We start from the raw sequence: 20,460 nt of genomic DNA, 5'->3' as shown, positions 1-20,460 counted from the left end.
TGTATATGCCACCAGACACAGAGGTATTCACCGAGGTATTGAAGCTGCTATTGGAGGAGAATAAACTGCATGAAATTCACAAGCAGATTCACTTCAGGATAACTGAAGGATTAATTCATTCCTTTCTGGGTTGAGAAATTTCTCCCACTTCATTTTGTTAAGTCATGAAAAGTTTTGAAGATACATGGTTTTCACAAAGAATATCATATAGTATTTTTGAACGTACCCAGGCCACCCTCTACCTTGCCAATGACACTAAATAACCATTTTGGTCCACTTCATTATTTAGTCATTGTGTTCATGTTGGTCAATTTCTGTTTGGGGTGTGTTATTGAAGTATGTTGAGAGTTACTCAGACATTACTCAGTCAGTAATGTGCCCACACACTTAGCCAATAAATAGATTCTGATTGAAGTGATGTATCACTTCAGGCTGAGGTAATTTTCAGTTAATACAGAACCTGTGATAAGAGTTACAGTGAGTTAGAAATAAATATGCCACTTTAGGAGTTATTCCTTCTGTAAGTCAGTGTACAACAGCCTGTTTGCTGTGTCAACATCAATGTTTTGGTTGTTACCATTTTTATACCTTTTGCACAAAAATGATGACAGTCCTGTTCTTAGACCCACCTGCAAAGGTCTCAGTTCTAGCTGCCAACTCTCAACCTATTCGAATCAATATTTGGAAAATTGGATACGTGGGGGACAATTCAAGAGGTTTGGAGGTCTAGGTCTGTCTTGAAAATGGGATCTTATTTGGACAACATACTAAACTTCTGGAAACAATAAAATCATTTTTTTAAATATATTTCTGTGTGTGCAGTGTCTCACAACCAGCCAGATGTGATATTTACTTCTTTTGAGGTCCGCAAAATCTGAAAAAGTGTGGATGTTGAATTTCTAGCAATACGCCGACCTGGTATCAGGACTAAAACGGACCTTGCATAATGAGCCAGTTACAAACAATCCACATTAAATAAGGATTCTTCGTCAGTGTCACTATAAAATACAATTCATAGCATCAGGTTACCTTCTATAAAAATGATGCTAATGAGTTCCACACAAATTTGGGAAAAATGAACACAAGTATCAGCAGGGAAAAATTAGGATCATACATCTCTAATTTTATGTTTTTCAAGTCTCAAGGTGATTTTGGACATGCATAATTTAAACCCTGTTGCTTACCCTTTATCCACCTGACTAATCCTCTGATTCATCTTACATCCTCACACTGTGATGACTTTCATTATGAAAATGATCTTCAGCTCCAGAGTAACACTTTAGCTGACAGTCCTTTTTGTTCAGCCTCTATCAGTGTGCACCATATTGATCTTCAAATGCAGCCAAGGAGCAAATATATGAAATCTGAAAAATGGAGTGTAAACAAAATATGTGTAGGATGTCAGACATCATATAGAAACAGCTGAGAGGGAACAGTCTGCTCTACTCTTAAAGAGATTTCTCTCACACTAGTGGTGATGAGAAACCTGCATTCACTGTACTGCACCATAGGCTGCTGTACCATCATCTATTTCTCAGTGCTGTTTAAGCTTGCTGCCATTAAATGAAACACCACCATGCAGTATGTTTGTGTGTTCTCCACATTGCAGTGAGAGAGGCAATTTTCCTTCACTTATTCTGCTCCGGGGACAGTCTGTTACAACAGTACATGCACTTGTTGTATTATGAGAGAAAGTCAAGGCTCCTGCATAAAAGGCAACTCACTGTGTTCACTCCAGAGATCAAGAGAACAGCTCTAACTCCACCTGCTGGTTGAACCGTCTGTGCTTTTTGTCCCAGTCTCCAGCTGTTGGAGAACAGAGAGACTGCGTGAGAAAATACTTAGAGAGCGTGTACTTTTCCACAGACAACAGGTGATTATTCTGAAGCTGGCTGGAAATGAATATGACCTTTTCTCTGTAAGCATGGGGCTTTAATGTGCACTCGGTGTAATGTGATTTGCTTTCAATTTGCTTCCACCCACTGGCCACTTTATTATAGCTCAGCCAACTCTTTTTTGAACTGCCCTGACTTATTGCACCACTTAGATCCTTTTCTTGTTCTTGCTGATGCTTTGCACAGTCAGTCTGTTCAGTTTCAGAGATTTAAGCCATATGCCGTACAATATATCTATATATACTGTCCTGGAAACGGACCAAAAAGGAGACTAGATGAAGCCACAAAAAGAGAAAAAGAATGAGCAAATGAAATCTAAAATTAGAAGATGCACACTGTGTTTATATAGATGAGACAGTTTATCTTAATGTAAAACTTTTGTCCGTCATGTTATCCCTAAAAAACATGTAGAATTTTTCAAGTAAGTTGTAAGCGGCGCACTGGGACACTGAAAAATAATTTAGATTTTTACCAGTGGTAGAAGTAGAAGTAGAATTTTTAATGTGGCTGGGTGAGGTGGAGCTTAACTATTTTATATAGTGCTGGTTAATTTACCAATGCCATTTACAATGCATTACATTAAATAAACTGAAGCCTATGAAGAAACTAGAAGTGAACTAAATGTAGCAAAGTAAAAAGTGTTGTTTTCCATAAAATAGAAGTGCTTAAAGTATAGGTACCTCAAAATTGTATTTAAAAACAGTACTTGAGTACATATGCAGTTATTTTTGTCATATGAGGTAAGACTCAGAACAGATTCATTTTACAACATGCCTACACTTTATTATTAGAGACTTTGTTTCATTTAGTGCACTGGTGAGATGAATCCAGATAAAAGCCATTAAAATGAAAAGCATTGAGACAGTTGAGATATGGCTGCAGCTCACTTGAGATGTGAACATGAACATTTCCTTTGTTTTGGTAATTTTTCACATAATTTCTGTCAGACACTTTTACCACATTTCTGCTCTGAAGCCTTTTTACGACTGCTATCAGACAGTGTCGGATAAACTAGATAAACGGCAACAAGAAGGCTGTTTATTGCTATAAAACTGATTTCAGGCTTTTCAAGCAAGATTGACCAACATGTAACTGTTGCTTTCAGGGTCTCCTCGTAATTTTGAACGTCTAATGAGTTTTCGGACTAAATGTTTGATTGTGGAAAAATATTGTTATCATATCATTTCTTTTTAAATAGGGATACCTTTTAAATATGCAGAAGAATGAAGATGAGTTAGAGCGCACTGTTTTTGACGCACTTCGTAATGCTTTCTTACGTCTATAAAGACAATTTCTGTGAAGCTGAAAACTCCCACTTTTCTTGTTGTTTGGGATTTTACTTTTCCGCTCCTCGAGGATTGTTCACGTTTACTAAACACCGCCAAATAAGTAAATTTCCAATATTTACATTTGTTTATACTATTTAGACAATTAGCGTTTCAAGTTTTTTTTTTTTAAGAAAAAAAATGCGCAAAAACACATGCGCAGTGTAAATTGAGTGGAATAACAAATATTGTTTCCGGCAGGGACTTTCAAAATAGAGCAAATTATAATCTCAAACTTTCAAAAACATTTCATTCAATAAACAGAATTTAAAAAAGTGAAAAAACATTCTTCACAGGGAAAAAGGTCAAAGTCAAAAAGATCTAAAAGGTATATTAGAGAGTAAAGAAAGCTATCATTGTACATACCAGGGACACAGTGAAGTTACAGACACAATTGACAATAACAAATAATAGCTGTCTTGAACTGGAAAAACCTGTATAACAAGTATAAATTCAGTATTTCACAAGAAAAAAGTAGCTAAACATTTGATGAAAAGCAGACAAAATTAGGATTAGGAATATTTTTTTCTTTTTTTCCTTAAATCTTGGTGTGACCCGTCAGATTTAACAAGAGATCCATTGGGCAGTGGTGGAAGAAGTATTCAGATCCTTAAGTAGAAATATCAATAGGCCTTGCACTGTGGAAAAATACTCAACTACCAGTAAAAGTACAGCATTCAAAACCTTACATAAGGAAAACTATGTAGGTATTATGAGCAAAATCTACTTAAAGTAAAACTCTTTGACTCTTATGATGTTTAATAGTTAAAATACTTTATTTATCTGTAGATGATGATTTGCACTGGACAGGAAAGGGGATGAAAACATTTAACCTGCAGCAGTTGGTAAAGCTGTCAGGCCAATGTACGTAAAAAGTTAAAATATTTGACTCTGAGATGTAGTTAAGTAGAAGTAACCCAGTGACTACCAACAATTTAACGCTTTTATTTTGAAGGCCTCACTTGCGGGGCTCCCCTCGCCGTCTGAAGTAGCTCGACGCCGCTCGGGATCGCTCTTCAGTCGGGATGAACCCTTTCAGTTTACACAGAAATTCAATGGGAAGCTGAACGCCAGCCATGAAGCTCCTGTGAAAAAAAAAAAGTGCCCAAAGTGTTGTGGAGTAAAGCTACCGGAGACTGCAGGATCCCTTCATTAGCGTGTGTCGGTCGGAGAACTGTAAGTGAACCGAAGTTTCAATGAACTTTTTATTTTTTTTTACTTTTTAAGGGTTTGTTTATCGTCGCTGGGACTGTTAGCTTAATTGTGTTGAAGCCACTTCTGTTGTGTAATTGGATTTAGCTAATTACAAAGTGTTTGTGTGAGCGAACTGTCTCTTGTTTTGTGATGTTTTGAGTATTTAATACAAGTTTTCTAATTTGTACTTACTTAATGTGACTTAAAGGGAGTTGTTATTGTGCTTCGTTATTATTTTATTTTCTTGCTTTGATATCAGATTAATCTCCCATAGCTATTATTCCTGGGGTTTGCAGCGTTTCTGTGACATTTAATTATTGTTTTATTTATTTATTTATGGCAGAATCTCTCTATATATATATATCAACATAGGCAACTAGTAGTGCTTTCACTCCATATTAGCAAAAACACACATGTAAAATCTACTAATTCATATCATATACCATCCATAAAGAAGGATAAAGGAAACAAATACAGTGAGATAAAGTAACATTTCCTCAAATATGGTACTTTGTTTTTTGTCATGCTTTGATATTAGATTCAATTACCATAGCTATTAACCTTGGGACAATAGCTATGGGATTATTTAATGGTTTTGTTCATGGCAGAATCTCTATACTTCTCAACAAAGGCAACCAGCTGCAGCACTGGTTGTGTTTATACTTCATATTGACAAAAACACAAACATGATAAATCTTACACCAACCACAGAAAAGGTTAAATCTTTTAAAGTTTTGAGAGAAAGTAATATTTCCTCAGATTTTGTAGGACAGTGTATTTTCTTTGACTGAGTTGAATTATGCTTGCTTTTGTTTTTAATTTAAGCAGAGCTAATTTTTGCATCACATGTCCATTAATGTACGAGCCAAATCATGAATCACTGCGGTGAACCTCCAGTCAGACTCGGTTTGGCTCCCAGCAGCATTTACTGTAGAAAAAAAAAAAGGCGGTAGCAGCCAACCTAAAGCCGGCAGTTTAAAAAGCTGCTTCTGCTCCAGTGTCAGCTTCTTTCATTATCAGTCTCAGACTTTTGCAGCCTTTGTTTGGGTAAACTCTCTGCAGTGTACAGTTGTTCAGGGGAAAAAAAAAGTCCCTCCTGAGACGCTGCATGACCTGCTGGCAGCCCTCCTCTCTCTGCGTACGTCTGATGATGTCTTGGCATCCGGGGTAGAGAACTGAAAGCATAACAAAGGATTTTATTTCCCTCTCTGACAATAACCATATTTGTATCCTGCCACACTCTCACGGCTAACAGTCGGCTGCACAGAAAATCCATGCTGCTGCACACTTGCCTGCACAGCGCTATCTGATGTCACAGTGGGAGAACTAGCATAATAAAACTCACTTTCACGTCTTCTCAGTGGTTGTTTAAGACGCAAATAAATAAATCTAATCTCCTGGCACCAATTATCTTGTTTCCTCAGGCAACAGGCAACTGTTTGTTGCTCAGTCAGGTAAAGATGAGACAAAGTCCACTTTCTGGCCCTAGTTTGTGTAAGCGGCTAACTTGGCCTGCAGCAAGATCAACATGGCACAGACCCCAAAGATCTTAGGAGAGTTTATGTATTTTTATTTTTATTGTAGCCACGTGTCAAGAACATCGACGGGGGCCTTTCTGTCTCAGCCACCTTTTTTCTTGACATTTGCATTCCTTGCATTCTTTGTACAGCACTCTTGTGGTGGTGTGTTTTGAAAGATAGGGAGGTGTCACGTTTGAGGCGCATGATATATTGGGATGTTTGCATCTTTCTGAAATTAAATTAAAATCTTAGCGTTATCTGAAACAGTTCTCTCACAGGAATGTAATTAAAGGCCCAGCTTTGTGTATGAGTGGCTTTTAGTCCTGTTAGTGCAGTCAGTGTTGGGATTGCTGGGAAATGGCAATTTCTGACGAAGAGGAAGACATTTCTCCAGAATGTGCCAGGAAACGCTTCCTGACAGGACTGAGTGAAGGTCTTCCTGAGTGTGGGGATGCCTCTGTTTTTAAGCCTTTTTATGGTTTCACTGTGGGCAGTACTGTAGAACTCATTTGACTTTGCCAGCATTTTACTTTATCTTCTGAATCTAAGCAGCAGCTGTGAATTATGCCCTAAATAAGACTCCATACTTAGAAAGGGCTGCTTCTGTGCTAAAACTTTGATAACAAAAGAAATGAAAGGCAGTTTTTCTTGGCTTGCTGGGATCTCTTACTCAGTTTTTCCTGCCCCTTTTCTACAATCCGCTTTACTTTTTTCTCCCCTCCAATGTGATTTCTGACTGTGATGTAGTTGTGGCCACATGGAAAAACTGCAATAACTTGGGCTCTCAGTGTCGCAGTGCTATCATGTGAGTCTCTGAAAGACAAAGAGTTGTTTGTGTAGAAAGAAAGCACTGGTTTAAAGCCTGCGCTATCATCTCTGTCAAACAGTCTGACTTCACAGCAGCCCAAACTTAAAGTCCACTGGACCATCTCTCAGGGGGAGCTGTAAACAAAGGCAGGGTGTTTGACTCGTGGTCGTATTTCACATGGGGTTGACTTCCACGAGTCCATGTCTCGCTTCACAGTCACGTTACCTCTTCAATTACTATTACTCCTGTATTGTAGGAGTAATAGTACTATAGAGTTTGAGCTTAAACTACTTTGATTCCTGATTTTAATAGTCATTTTTCTATTTTTTGTTTTATTGTATAATTTTGCCCTCTTTTTATGAGAAACAGCTCTGTATAAGAAGTCAAATTCAGTTTTTAGTTGATTATTGTGGTGTTTGTGAGATTTATAGGACAATCGGCTGTAAAAATAAGCCTACCGAACCAGAATCTTTTAAATATAGGATAATTCAGCAGTATGTTGGTTACTTAAGGCATGAAAAGAGAAGTGACAGCATTGTATAGGACCAGTTTTGAGCCATTTAAGCTGAAATAAAACATTTAATGGTTCTAGGAGTTTTTCATATGTGAGAATTTGCTGCCATTTTGGATCTTTTCACATCAGATAATTATATAATCGTATTGCAGCCTTAGTAGTTAGTTAGTGGTACTGATGGTGTCCAAGATGGTATCATCAACTTGAAGCTGGAAAACTTTTACTTTTTAACAAGCAGCAGGGTTGTCCACCATACTATGACCAGTTCTAAACTCTCGACTGCTACTATAACTTGTGTTACTGTACTACAACTAATGCTGCTTCCATTAGTACTCTGACCCAGTACAATTCTGAAATGCACATCTGTACCACAGCTGGACCAAGGCTATTGGCACCAGCAGAGGGGGTGTGTGTGTGTGTGTGTGTGTGTGTGTGTGTGTGTGTGTGTGTGTGTGTGTGTGTGTCTGTGTGTGTCTGTGTGTGTTGTGTTTTTTTAGACCCCAACCACTCAACATAGGGTCAAGTAATCCCAGCCTATTTTCTTTTCAAACGCATTGTCCCTCCCCCTCCATATCTCTTTCTCGCCATCTGGTTGGTGTTAAAACCACCTTACAGCATTAGAAAAGTCAAGTTTGCTTTTCAGACTGACGTGTCTTTCTTACTTGGAGATACTACTGCTGTCAGACACATCTAGATAGATGACATTGATGGCTTTTTTTAACAAGTTTGTGTGAATCTTATTGTGTTCGTAATGTGTTTATACTGTTAGTCTGCCGGTCAGAGCATCAAGTACCAAATAAAGTGCATTCAGAACATGCAGTGATTTACAATATCATTTTTAATGAAGACATCAATTTGACAAAGCTGTCTCTAGTCCTTTATTCATTACTCAACATTTTCTACTTGGCACACAGTAAGCTCTCGTTAGTTAAGCTAATGAGAAGTTGTTCTGACAGAAAGAAGTGGGCATGACTTTTTAAGAATATAAAATCTGTTCTTGTGTTTCCCAAAAACACATTTCATTTTGGAGTTGAGTGACTTTGAGTGAAATGTACAACCCCTGTAAAGTATCACTTTAAGGATAATATTGGTGTTATTATGTTCTACTAGTGTCAGTAACACTAAAAAAGACCAAAACCAGTCCCTCAATACTTTCTGACTGGACCCGACCCTAGTTAGTCTCATTGATTCCTATTGAAGATATAAGACTTTAAAAATGAGTCACAAATATGAGTTTAATTTTTGTGGAAAGGCTACGTCATTCCCCAAAACAGGTGGCTGATTACTCAGACAGGAGCAAGAATAGTGTGTTTATTGGGGTTTCTGCAGTGGATGAATACACATTTGATGCTTTAGTGAGTGTATGTGGTATTGAGTGAAAAAAAACACTGGAGAAGCATGTCACCCAATGCAGCAGTGTGGGTCATTATATTGTTTTTAATTGGCCTTTGATAAAGATTAAGCTCTAATAGCACAGAGGAATAAGATACACTTGACTTTGACAGACAAATAATACTTGTTAGTACATTCTCAATCTTGGTCTTTTCATGGTTTTAATTGACAAACAGAAAATACCACCAGCCTCTAGTCTTAGTTTTTGACCGAATGAAGTCCACAGGATTTAGTCTGAAGGGTGGAGGGAGGGAGTGGGGTCACAGAGGTCGGCGGGGATGTCAGTACCAGGCATTAGTGTTTGGTTTTCAGGAGAACTAACCTGCTCAGGAATGTGTGTATTGCTCACTCCTACACTGTGGCATTATCAATCATCATTACAGACACTTCTTCACATGGTTAAAGAGATGGACACTCCACTGTGGGCTTTTACTCTTGAGGTTTTGGTCAGAAAATTCTTTATGGATGACCTGCTCATCACTGATGCAAAAAGAAGTGGAAAATATCCCAGCCTGGCATTTTAAAGGGTCTGAAGAATGGACAGACTGGTTTACGTGGCAAGCTTCAGTGCCAGTTTCTGCCACATGACCAGCACAAGAGCTCATGAAACCCTGGTTTGACTCTTCCGCAGAAGATTTTGCCTAAATTCTGAATTGCATGTGGACTGATGAGACGCTCTGTTTTCCACTGAATGGGATTTGATGTGGCTTTTACCACAAGGCAGCAGACAAAGGATGAGATCAGCCTATGGTAACACTGTGATTTTGTTTTATCTTCAGATGTCTCCATCCTGCTTTTTCTACAGCCTTGGTTGCATCATGACCAGGAGACTGTATAAGATAATTAAGTAGAGAATAAGATAGCAAACACAGTTTTTTCTCTTGGTGCCATTTGTTGTTTTCTGCATTCACACGGGGAATGAAAATATTTTGGATTCTCAACAAAAGAACATCTCATTTTGGAAAACAGACATGCTTTAGGTTCCTCCCATGGGGTGAAACATGCAGCTGACCAAATACAGCTTCCATCCTGGTGAGAGTGAGTGATGGTTTTCCATCAAACTCTGGAAATACCTGTGGAGGAAAACTTATTAGTTTTAAGATTTGTTTGTGTGGCATTCCTCCACCCCGGACATCCCGTGGGAAATGTAAAATTTAATTGCAAAGCAGGTTGTTTTATTTTGACATCCAAGGTATTTCTGGCATGCTCATTGACCAGTTTTGTGTTGTGTTAAATTACACGAAATGGTTCATGTGTGCACCTACATCACCAGAATCAATCTTAATAATATGTTGTAGAGCAAATACACAGCAGTGTGTATGATGTTTTGGAAGAAACTTACTCCCCTTTCAGTGTGTCGTTGAAATTAAGCAATGAAGCACTCAAGGCCCCTTGTGTTAACCGCAGACCCCAGCCCCCAGCTCATACTGAGGCCATTGGTTTAATTATGCTCATAATGCCTACGTTTTACCCTGCTGGGTGTGACATTGTGACCCCAGAGAGGGAGGAAATGAAGTAAACCCTGCAGCCCCTGCCCCCCCTACCATGAGAACAAGTAGAGCCACTGTTTTTAATGTTGTTAGTTCTGGGCTTTTGCTGCCCTCTCCACATACTGTATACTATCTCAACCCTTTTTAAATCAGATTTGGTTTGAAGTGATGAGTGGCCAATGCAAGTAAAGTAGAGACATGTGATAAATGTTTGAATTCAGCGGTCATGGGGATACTGTCCAAATTTGTTATGGAAGTTTGAGATGCCGAGCATGCCAGTGCTACGAGGCCTGAGACCCCTGGGAGAATAGTGCCATTATTTCTGATAGGATCCTGCCCATGAGCACCCGTGACTGATCCGACTGCCGGAAACAAGGCCTGCTGGGTAAAAAGTCCTGCAAATCACTTTGTTTTTTGTCTCTCGGGCTGCCAGTGTTTTGTGGCTCAGACGTCAAGGTTAATTTGACGCAGCAGTCATTCAAAAGAGAAGAATGAGCCCTTGTATCATATCAGAATTACTGATGTTGATTTCAAATTATGCATGCAGTATGCCGTAGTTTGAAACTGATGCTTGTACAGGAGCAAAGCAATGCTCTAAGCAGTAACAGGGATCAGATTATGTTAATATTGATTAATCTGTGGATTATTTTCTTGATGAATCAGTTAATTGTCCATAAAATATAAAAAAGTGGTGACAATCACGTTTTCTAAATCCCTCGTCTTCATGCTAAATCTTAAAATGTCTTTTGTTTTGTCTGATCAACATTCAAAAGCCCAATAATATTCAGTTTACTATCACACATACTCTTAAATGGATCTTATCTGATCTGTTAGCTTACTAAAATTGTCTCACTTCCATGAACACATATTTCATCACTGCCTACTTTTCTCATTTTGCTGCCAGTTGTAAATTTTGGGGAACCCCCTGTCTGTACAGTGTTTGACTTTAAAGCAGACTCTGTTATTCATTAATGTCTTAGCTTTTGGCAGAGTCCTTTATGGATCTTTCCTGTCTTTTCTTTCTAACTCTTCTTTTCTCTTTCAGATTCATTGAGCACAAGATGATGTCTGACGCCAGTGAGATGTTGGCAGCAGCCTTGGAGCAAATGGATGGGATCATAGCAGGTAACCAAATTGTACACTTGGACTTTAGGACCTGGCAATAGCATTTTTTAAGTGGGCATGGCATGCCCCATAGCCACATCTGGAAACCATTGAATTGCAAGCTGGGAATACTACGTCCACTGGACGGTAACACAATGTGCCCTTCTCCTTCCACTTCTACCTGCAGTTTAATTTAATCCTCCTGAATATACATAGAAGTTTGGAATAATGCTTAAATTGTGCTGCTAGATCACTGGCTCTTTCTGCTTCGACTGCATTCCTCCACCATGAGAAACGAAAGAAAGTTTCCATTGTCCCTGCAGTGACGGAAACTAATGATTATTCAAGCTCTGGGAGTTTGGAATACAAACTCCTGCTTGGGAACTTTTGGCCACACTCTGGCTACTTGTGCCGCTGCAGAAGAGCAGAGCAGAGCTACAGTTTCAGAGTCCCTACTTTTCCGCTGATGTGTGTAATTATAGCGCTGACCTTTCCAATGGGAGCGAGGCGGCTGGTCACATGACATCCCCCAGTCCCCCCTGTTTCCGCAGAAACCACAGCCATCATCAAGCTCCACTCCCTCGCTACTGTGGGGAAGCCATGATTATTTGGGTATTTATTTATTTAGCTCCCTCTTTGTTACCGTTGGACATCTTCATTATGGCTGACATTTAAGACAGATGACAGATGGTAGAGTAGGCTGCAGCACACGATGGGAACATCATGCACTCGAGTTAAGTCATTACGTTGCTGCAGTTGCTTCCATGAAAAATCTGAAAATATGATTCGCAGAGACGCAGGAGACGATCATTATCTGCTTATGCTTTGTCACATGATGTTTGATACAACCCTTATAAACAAGTGCTTGCACAGTGTGTATGTTAGTGTTTATGCGGGGGTAGAAGTAAGGAAGTGCGTACTTGCTAAATATAGTTATTTTGTTCATATGTTAGCTTGAGTAGGAGTAAAAGTATTGCTAAAAGATGCTCAGTGTGCTCAGTGTAAAAGATAAGTCACTTAAGAATGATAATATTCTCAGGGGATTTTTAAATTAAAATACTTTATTAAAGATAATATCAGAACGGCAGTAAACTATATGGAATTCAGTATTCTCAACTAAACTGAATTTGGTGTGTTCTCAGACTGTTTTCTGAATATGATGCCATAACCAATCACCAGTGAATTACACTCAGACTGCTGGAGCCAGATTTATAAACAATGCAATCATTATGCCACACACCAACTGGTATATGAAAGCAGAATGTGTGTACCTCACACATGCTGTAGACCATGTGGTGTTTTTACACGTTTTTAGAGTACGCCAGTTTATATAATAAGGTGGAGATAAAAATTAAAGTGAGAGACAGAATATAATAAGAAAATATTTTTTGGTTAGGTTATTAGCTAATTTAACTTTTTTACAGTCTACACGTCAATCTGTAAAATGCTCAGCAGTGTGTTTAAACATATGATTAAGGGCTTGTCTTCATTCATCAATGGCTGACTTCTGAGAGAAGAAATCAAGCTCCCAGTTTCCTAATATTTGAGGTATATATATAAAACAAAAACCACGAGTTTGCACGGCTTTATAAATGTGTATGCATATTTCTGTCTTTGTGCGTACGAGTACTAGTCATGAACCTACAGAGTTTGTTTAATAGCACCCACACCAGATGAAGAAGTTTTGTAGCATGAGCTGACAGAGACAACTTGCAACTTCTGGAAAAAGAAGTAAACATACAGTTGCATAAAAACTAAAATTTATAGCTTTGGGTCATTCTTCATCCTGCTGCCACCACACCCACAGATCAGCACCAAATGTGGCCATAAATCCTTCCTTTTTTTTGTCTGTGAGAACCCAACAAATTAGATTTTTGTTTTGAATAGCCTGCCAGCTCAATGAGCTATTGTAATTTCCCAACTTGTCTTTATGATTTGTGTAAATTAAACAGTGGTTCTTTGTGTCATCCCACATCTAACTCTTCCTCTCCATCTCCCCAGGCTCCAAGGCCATGGACTACTCCAACGGCCTGTTTGACTGCCAGTCGCCCACTTCACCTTTCTTGGGTGGCCTTCGGGTGCTGCATCTGTTGGAGGACCTGCGGGGAGCGCTGGAGCTCATGGACAACGAGGAGAGGGACAACCTGCGATGTCAGATCCCTGATTCCACTGCAGAGGGGCTGGCAGAGTGGCTGCACGGACGACTGGTAAAAAGTCTATTTTTAAAGTGCTATTTAGACTTCCATGTGTGGTCTTGGTTTTATGTGTTCGAAACAAAAGATAAGATATTTCTGTATCTTTTTGACAGTTTTATGTGTTTGCATCTGTAAAAAGATTTGTAAAACATGTCAGCCAGTAAATCAGACTCCTCTTAGATGTACATTTTTACTTTGCTGTTATGGTTTGCTCTTACCGGAATTAGAGTCTAGGCTCCTTTTATAACCATGCTCTTTGATAGGGCAGGTTGCTGTAACTTGATTGGAGCTTTTCTCTCTGGCACCATTCACACTTGTCATTTCAAGTGCCTTGTTGCCATATGAACTCCAGATGAGAGTTGAGACACTTACACTCAGCCCACATGTGTTTCTATTGACACGATCCCACATCTGATTGCAATGTGCTGTGGCTACATGCAAATAAGAGTAAACCCACCTCCAACCCAGTTGCAGTTTGGTTACAACAATAACCATTTAGCTTGCAAGCTACCAACAATCTATGAACTAACACAAAAACATGGATGAATGAATCATATTTAGACACGACAAGGCAGATTTATAACACAATTCGAACACAAAACATTAAAAGATTGAAAAAAAAAGTATATTGTTATACGTATTTTCAAGAGAAAAGTTTTACCGTCTTGAAAGGCACTCATTCTATAAAACCGCATGTGTTACGTGGAGCCACTTTTTGGTGTCACTTTAACTTCAGTACAATCCCAGTATAACATCAGCTGTCATTATCACATGGGACAGACAGCATGTATGTGTCTTGGAGAGATAGATGCTTTTACACCTTTTCAACATCTGGATAGAATGTGTCTCAAATGACTTTCTCAGGTTGTTTTTGCAATCCATCTCCAGTGTTTCTTGGCTGCATTTACTCTTTGATGTCTGATAGCTGTCCAATCTTTCAATGGGGTCTCTGATTCTCCTTGTGACTCACCAGAGAGAAATAAATTTTTTGTCCAGATCTGATAAAGAACTGTCACATTTTACCAATTGTATGTTGCAGTCCATGTCTGTGATAATATCACTGTCTTTGTATGGTCCAGTTTTAAGACATAGCCTGGTATGAATTATCCTGCTTTGCATCTCTTGATCGTGCGCCATTCCCTACACAGTGACTCTGTTTATAGTAAAAGTGCTGTTATGACGTGCCTCGTGAATGATGGAGTTTCTATAGGAGTCCTGCTGCAAATAGTTTCCATCCTCCAAACTCACATTGACTCAGGCCAGGGCTCTTGTTTTTCTTCCCTCACAGCTCGTCCATCCATGTGTGATATTTGAGAGTAGAGTTTGCTCTTGATTCAATTTTCAAATCACTTTCATGTGAGACACACTATTGACCCTCAGATGTTTCTCTGAAAACTCAACTCTCATATCTCTTCTTTTCTTAAAGGGAAAAGCATGTAAGTTCATAATAAGGGAGGTTATATGGTTATACATTTAAGTGGTATGCACCCATTAGAAAATCTACGTGGCTCAAGGCTGGCATCTATTTTCATTTGAACTCCTCAGCCAGACCCGTATTTCAACATGACAGCTAAAGGCCTTCCCCCTTCTTTTTTCATTAGCTCTCCTCTCAAAAGAAATTATAGTTGAAACCATTTAACTGAGGCAACAAATGCAGCTATTTGTTCAGACAACACAAATCAACACACATTGTTTCTCGTTTCAGACTAACGGCCATGGATCACAGGCAGTATACCAAGAACGTTTGTCACGACTGGAGAGTGACAAAGAGTGTCTTATTCTTCAGGTTTGTGGGCAAAATGCTTCATTGTATTTACAAGACAGCAAAACAATTACTCTTGAATGGGCAATTAAGTAGTATTGTACGTGGCTGCTTTTTTCCTCTTCCAAATCGTTTTCAGTTTGTATGTTTGTCAGAATATCTCAAAAACAACTAAACAGATTTTCAAGACATTTGTTGGATCTTGAATACTTAAAAAAAAAAACTTTGAACCATGAGGTATAGATGCAAAGTTGCTTTTTTCCCCCCGGATTCCGTAGTCACAAGGACTTTATACTTTACTTTTGATTTTACTAAAACAGTTGCAAATTGCAGTTTGAAGCAAACTTTTCTCATACAGGAAAACAGATTATTTTCAGGGACGGATTAACGCACATTGAGATTTTAGAGCAGCAGTATATGACCGATTCACTCCAGATTAAGTGCAATATCCATATTAATGGTGATAAAATAACATGTTAGTCATTTCAGTGCAATGGCCCGGCTAGTTAATGCGTCGACCAGGCTTTGTAAACACAGACTTACTTAGTACAGTAGTATTTTATATGATCAGAATCATTTATATTTTAGATGATTATGTAACCTTGGATCTGCTTTCTGAATGTGATTTAAAACTAATAACTCACCATTGTCCAGGTAAGTGTTCTAACCGACCAGGTGGAGGTCCAAGGTGAAAAGATACGGGACCTAGACACCTGCCTGGAGCATCACCGGGAGAAACTAAATGCTACTGAAGAGCTGCTGCAACAGGTAAGGCCTTTATAGAGTGACCTTACCTCAGCTGTGCAGTTAAATCAAAAACTGTTACCCCAAACTGTGATCTCTCCACATAATAATGTAGGGCAGCTTTACCAAGTGTGCATCTTGCTCCACAGGAGCTGTTGAACAGGTCAGCACTGGAGACCCAGAAGCTGGAGCTGATGACCGAGGTGTCCAGTCTGAAGCTGAAGCTGACTGCTGTGGAGAGAGATCACAGGGAGAATGAGGTACAACCCTGTCCTTAACATGTGCGCCATGTAAAGTGGTGCAGAGATAGCTGAAGTTCTCAGTTGCACCTGCACCTTGTTATATGTGATGTGTGACTCTGAATCCTGGCAGCCACACACTCATTGTTTTAAAGTCACAAAGGTCTGTCTCAGTCGACTGGAGGACACAGGGATCTGTCATGTGGAGCAGGGTGAACTTCTTTGAGGGTTACAAAAGAAGCTTAAACACCCCTTGTGCTCCAGCAGCTGTTTCCTGCCAGAAACCCCCCCCACCCACATCCATACCACTGCTCCTCTCCGAGGGGCTAAAAGGCTGTGAGAGTTATAGTTTCCATACACTCTGTCCACTAGCCGGGACACATATTTGGGGAATATTATGTGGTGTTTCCAGACAGTAAAAGCCTGAAGGGAGTTGACTGAAATGAATACAACTGAATGTGTTTATTTTTGTTTCCATTTAGCCTCCATTAAGTTTTAAATCTAACCCTAAAGAACCCATCCTGTCAGTGTTCTGGTTTTATATTTGTTCAACCTTTAAAACCTGATTGATTCATTTTGTGTCAAAAATCTCAACCCTTCTTCTCAATCACAACTCAGTCAGACATCTCACACATACTTCCAGAATCTGTCCAGCTAACTCTTTTCATTGAAAGTAGTTGGTCTGTTTAGGATAAATCTGTTTATTAAAGTGCTCCTCATAACTCCAGATCTTGCGTCATGGCCATCAAATGCCTGCTTGTCTTTATTAAAAGTAATCCAGGATTTAAATTGATGGTCACAGTGTAAACAGGGACTGGTAGTAGCTAATGCAGCATGACTTTTCAGGGCACTGCTTTGCCAACATTGGGAAAGCAGGGGTCAGATGTAGCCCACAAGTTAGAAACACTTACACTTCCCACACATACTCATCCCAGCTAGTTTTGATGATGTAATGGGTTACCACTAGAAAAGTAACAACCATAAGTAAAGGAGAAAATCAGTATGCATACTAAAAAAAGCCAGATTTTTGAGCGTGCCCCTGGATGGGACACTATTCTCCCACAATGCAATGTATAATGAAAGTGAGGCTTTACTCACAGAATACACACAAGAATAAAGGGAGGCGGGGGTGGAACAGCCTAGATTTTAAAGTTTAGAATGAATGATTGAGAATGATGTGAAAGTACTCCTAAATAATGATACACATTACATTTAATGGCAGTATCTCCACAGGACCCCTACACTGTTGCTGCTGATTGGGATAAAAGCAGTTTCACACTAATTGACCATGACGCTTGCCTTTAGTCCAGGATTTGTCTCCATGTGTGGACTGAGCTTCTCAAATTCTCTCCAGTGGGACATCAGTCTGAAAAAAATGTTTGGTACTTTTGGCAGGAAATCTCCCCCTGTTAAAAAATTCAGAGCTCTCTCCCACACAGCCTCAATAAACCCTCCCCAGTGCAGGTTTCTCTCCGAGTTTAATGGGTAATGGGGGTTATTTTCTCCTCCCCAGGGCTTGTACCAGGAAGTTACGGACCTGCGGTTCAGGGTGACTGACATAGAGAATGAAAGACTGCAGTGTGAGAAGAAACTCAAAGCTACTAAAGTGAGTGTGTGCCGATCACTGCAGTTAGCAGACACTTGATTGTTTTACATTTGACCATGACAGGAGATCAGAATTTATTTCCATCCTTCAAAATGCATCATTACATGTTTTAAAACCTTGTGATTTTTTCCCCCCCGTGACATTGTTTCTCTGCTCCCTTTACCCTTTTCTTTACCTTCTCCTCCTCCCCCTTTCTACTGTGATTGTAACATCTTTCTGCAACTTGCTAACCTGTCAAGCGTCCAAAGTGGAACACTGAGCGGTTCACTGGAGACGAGGTGAACGAGGTTTAATCTCCAGCCTGTACTCTTCTCCTTTCTGGCCCTTAAGATCTTCTAAACCTGCTCCTACTCCACTGCTGCACACTGCTTTCCTGACTTTCTCCACACTTGGCTGTAAGTGCTTCCACCTGTACCGGTTTCAGGATTTGTCCAGCTTCTTTTTTTAGCTTTTTTTTTTTTTATTTACACCTTGAGACTGAAACAGTATATTTACAGAATCATACTGTTTTCTCAGATCACTCAAAGTTGCTGTAACATAGCATTAGCCTTTTCTTTTTGTGGTATGTTTCTCCAATTATGAAACTACACATCTTGTTAATCGGTATGTCAAAGTGGTTCTTTGAACAGTAATCTCTATGTGCACCTTTTGACGAGACGTTTGTGGTAGTTTTATGTGTGTCCAGTTTTTCAGTGTGTCCACGATTTGGTGAATAGCTTCGACTGAATCATCTCACAAGACCCACAGTGTGTTAAATAGAGAACTAAATCACTAACTGACTACTGACTGACTAACTCTCACTAATGTGTTAAAACGGTCACTCCACCACTTTTACACATAAAATTCAGTTTACTCATCATGAAGAGTACTTACTTGGCTTTTAAAAATGTCACGTCTTCTGTGGCACTGAAGGAGGACTCCAAAGTTTAATAAAAGATTAAGAAGCCATGCATAAGGTATAATGCTTACCTTGTTCAACATCTTTGTTTAGTGTGTTAGCACTGCTCATGAGTTTTCGATACAATTAAATGTTGACCTGATGATGGCGCTAGATGAAAAATCAGAAGAAGTATTGGGCATATGAATGTCTGTACAAATTCATCCATTAATTGGCAAAATATTTCAGGACCAAAGTGGTGGAGCTGTGTAGTGTGTAGAGCTATGCTGCTAGTGTGACTATAGATAAATAGTATGTATTAATTACTATTAATTTGATCATCAAAAAAAAGTAATTTGTTGGGTGCCTTCTTGTTTACATTTATTATTTATGGTCTTATCCTTTTTACTTTTTATCTTTATTCTAATTTTAGTAAACATTGTGTACATTGTATATGCCTTATAGGCTCTGTATCTGGGTCCTAAAAGCTAGTAAATAAAAAGACAATTCAAAAATCAAAACCCAGACTAAATTGATTCTGTTGATCTATCTATAGTCTGATTTCATTCCCTTAATGTTTAATAGTGATAGATACAATATACATGGAGAATTGCATTACAAATACACAATGCCATCTATCACAGCATTTATAGCTGCTGCTAATTTCCAGTGTCCATCCCTAGAAGGGCCTTTTAAAATAAGAGACATGTTGACAGAAAATAAAGTGATGAGAATTTCAGGATGATGACTTTACATCTTCTCTCACTATAGGAGGAGCTGCAGCTTCTGCAGAGGCAGCTGGAGGAGAGAGAGGTGGAGCTGAGGAGATTGAACGATGAGAGCAGACTGAGGGCGGAGAGCCACAACAGAGCTGAGGGAGGAGAGAGAGGTGGGATCTGTTTTAATAACTGTCTGGGAGCTTCTTGTTACATGGACTCTAATATTACAAAAGAGTTTATGAGGATTAGACAAATAGACAGTTCACATTCCAACAACATCATGTCCCCCTCCAGCAGCCTTCCTGGAGAAATAATGGGTACCTTGCCTTCATCTGGATTTCTCCATTAATTATTTCTTCACCATCTTGCATTACACACAGTCTAAACTATAATGAGGTGATTTAAGGCTCCTTATGTGTCCTCCTGTAGGCTCCATACATACATATCTGACTGTTCTACTCCTTACACCCACTGCTGCTGTTATCTTATCCACTCTGATGGTAGAGGAATGCCATTTATTTAAAGGGGAGTCTCTTATACTTGTCTGCCTGTAGACACATTCTGTACAGTGTAACTGGATATAGGTTAAAGGCACTGTTTGTTTGTTCACTGACAGCATCAGATCTGTGAAGCTACTCCCCCTGACTGGGTCAGATGTCTGTTTCTTTATCTTAAAAGCAGATTGCAACCAAAAAATGGGGATTTTGAAATTACTTAGATCAGAGGTCAGGTTCACTGACAGAACAGGAATTTGCTAGCTGGGTTAATTTGTTGTTAAAAGAGTGTGTCAGAGTGTAATACATCTCTTAGCTGTTCTTGCAAAAAGCAACACACAGATTTTAGTTCTTTTAAATTTTAGTTGTTTTGAATGTTCTCAAACATAATATTATTCCTAAATTTAAGGTCCAGTGTTGTAACATTTAGGGGATCAGTTGGCAGAAATAAAATATGATATTCATTGGTATGTTTTCATTAGTGTATAATCACACCAATAGGGGAATTGTGTTTTCATTACCTTAGAATGAGCCGATTTTATCTACAGAGGGAGCGGGTCCTCTTACACAGAGGCTGCAGTG

The 20,460-nt window shown here is 39.1% G+C and overlaps 1 protein-coding gene across 4 annotated transcripts in view; it reads left to right on the top strand.

Moving 5' to 3' along the window:
• Positions 1 to 20,460, top strand: part of LOC127359283 (liprin-beta-1) — a 67,992-nt gene that overhangs the window by 38,066 nt on the left and 9,466 nt on the right. For 2 of the 4 annotated variants that reach the window (XM_051393210.1, XM_051393209.1), the window contains exons 1-8: positions 4,234 to 4,396; positions 11,184 to 11,263; positions 13,244 to 13,449; positions 15,143 to 15,223; positions 15,854 to 15,967; positions 16,093 to 16,203; positions 17,696 to 17,788; positions 19,437 to 19,554. In XM_051393210.1, the coding sequence (XP_051249170.1) occupies positions 11,200 to 11,263; positions 13,244 to 13,449; positions 15,143 to 15,223; positions 15,854 to 15,967; positions 16,093 to 16,203; positions 17,696 to 17,788; positions 19,437 to 19,554 (787 nt within the window). In that variant the 5' untranslated portion in view covers positions 4,234 to 4,396; positions 11,184 to 11,199. Of the gene's footprint in view, positions 1 to 4,232; positions 4,397 to 11,183; positions 11,264 to 13,243; positions 13,450 to 15,142; positions 15,224 to 15,853; positions 15,968 to 16,092; positions 16,204 to 17,695; positions 17,789 to 19,436; positions 19,555 to 20,460 lie in introns of those variants that run through there. The other 2 variants (XM_051393207.1, XM_051393208.1) reach the window with 2 other exon arrangements.

The sequence above is a fragment of the Dicentrarchus labrax genome, unplaced genomic scaffold (genome assembly GCF_905237075.1).
Source record: "Dicentrarchus labrax unplaced genomic scaffold, dlabrax2021, whole genome shotgun sequence".
NCBI classification, from domain to species: Eukaryota; Metazoa; Chordata; class Actinopteri; family Moronidae; genus Dicentrarchus; species Dicentrarchus labrax.
The sequence above is the reverse complement of the archived record's forward strand: the minus strand, read 5'-3'. Positions and strand labels throughout refer to the sequence as shown.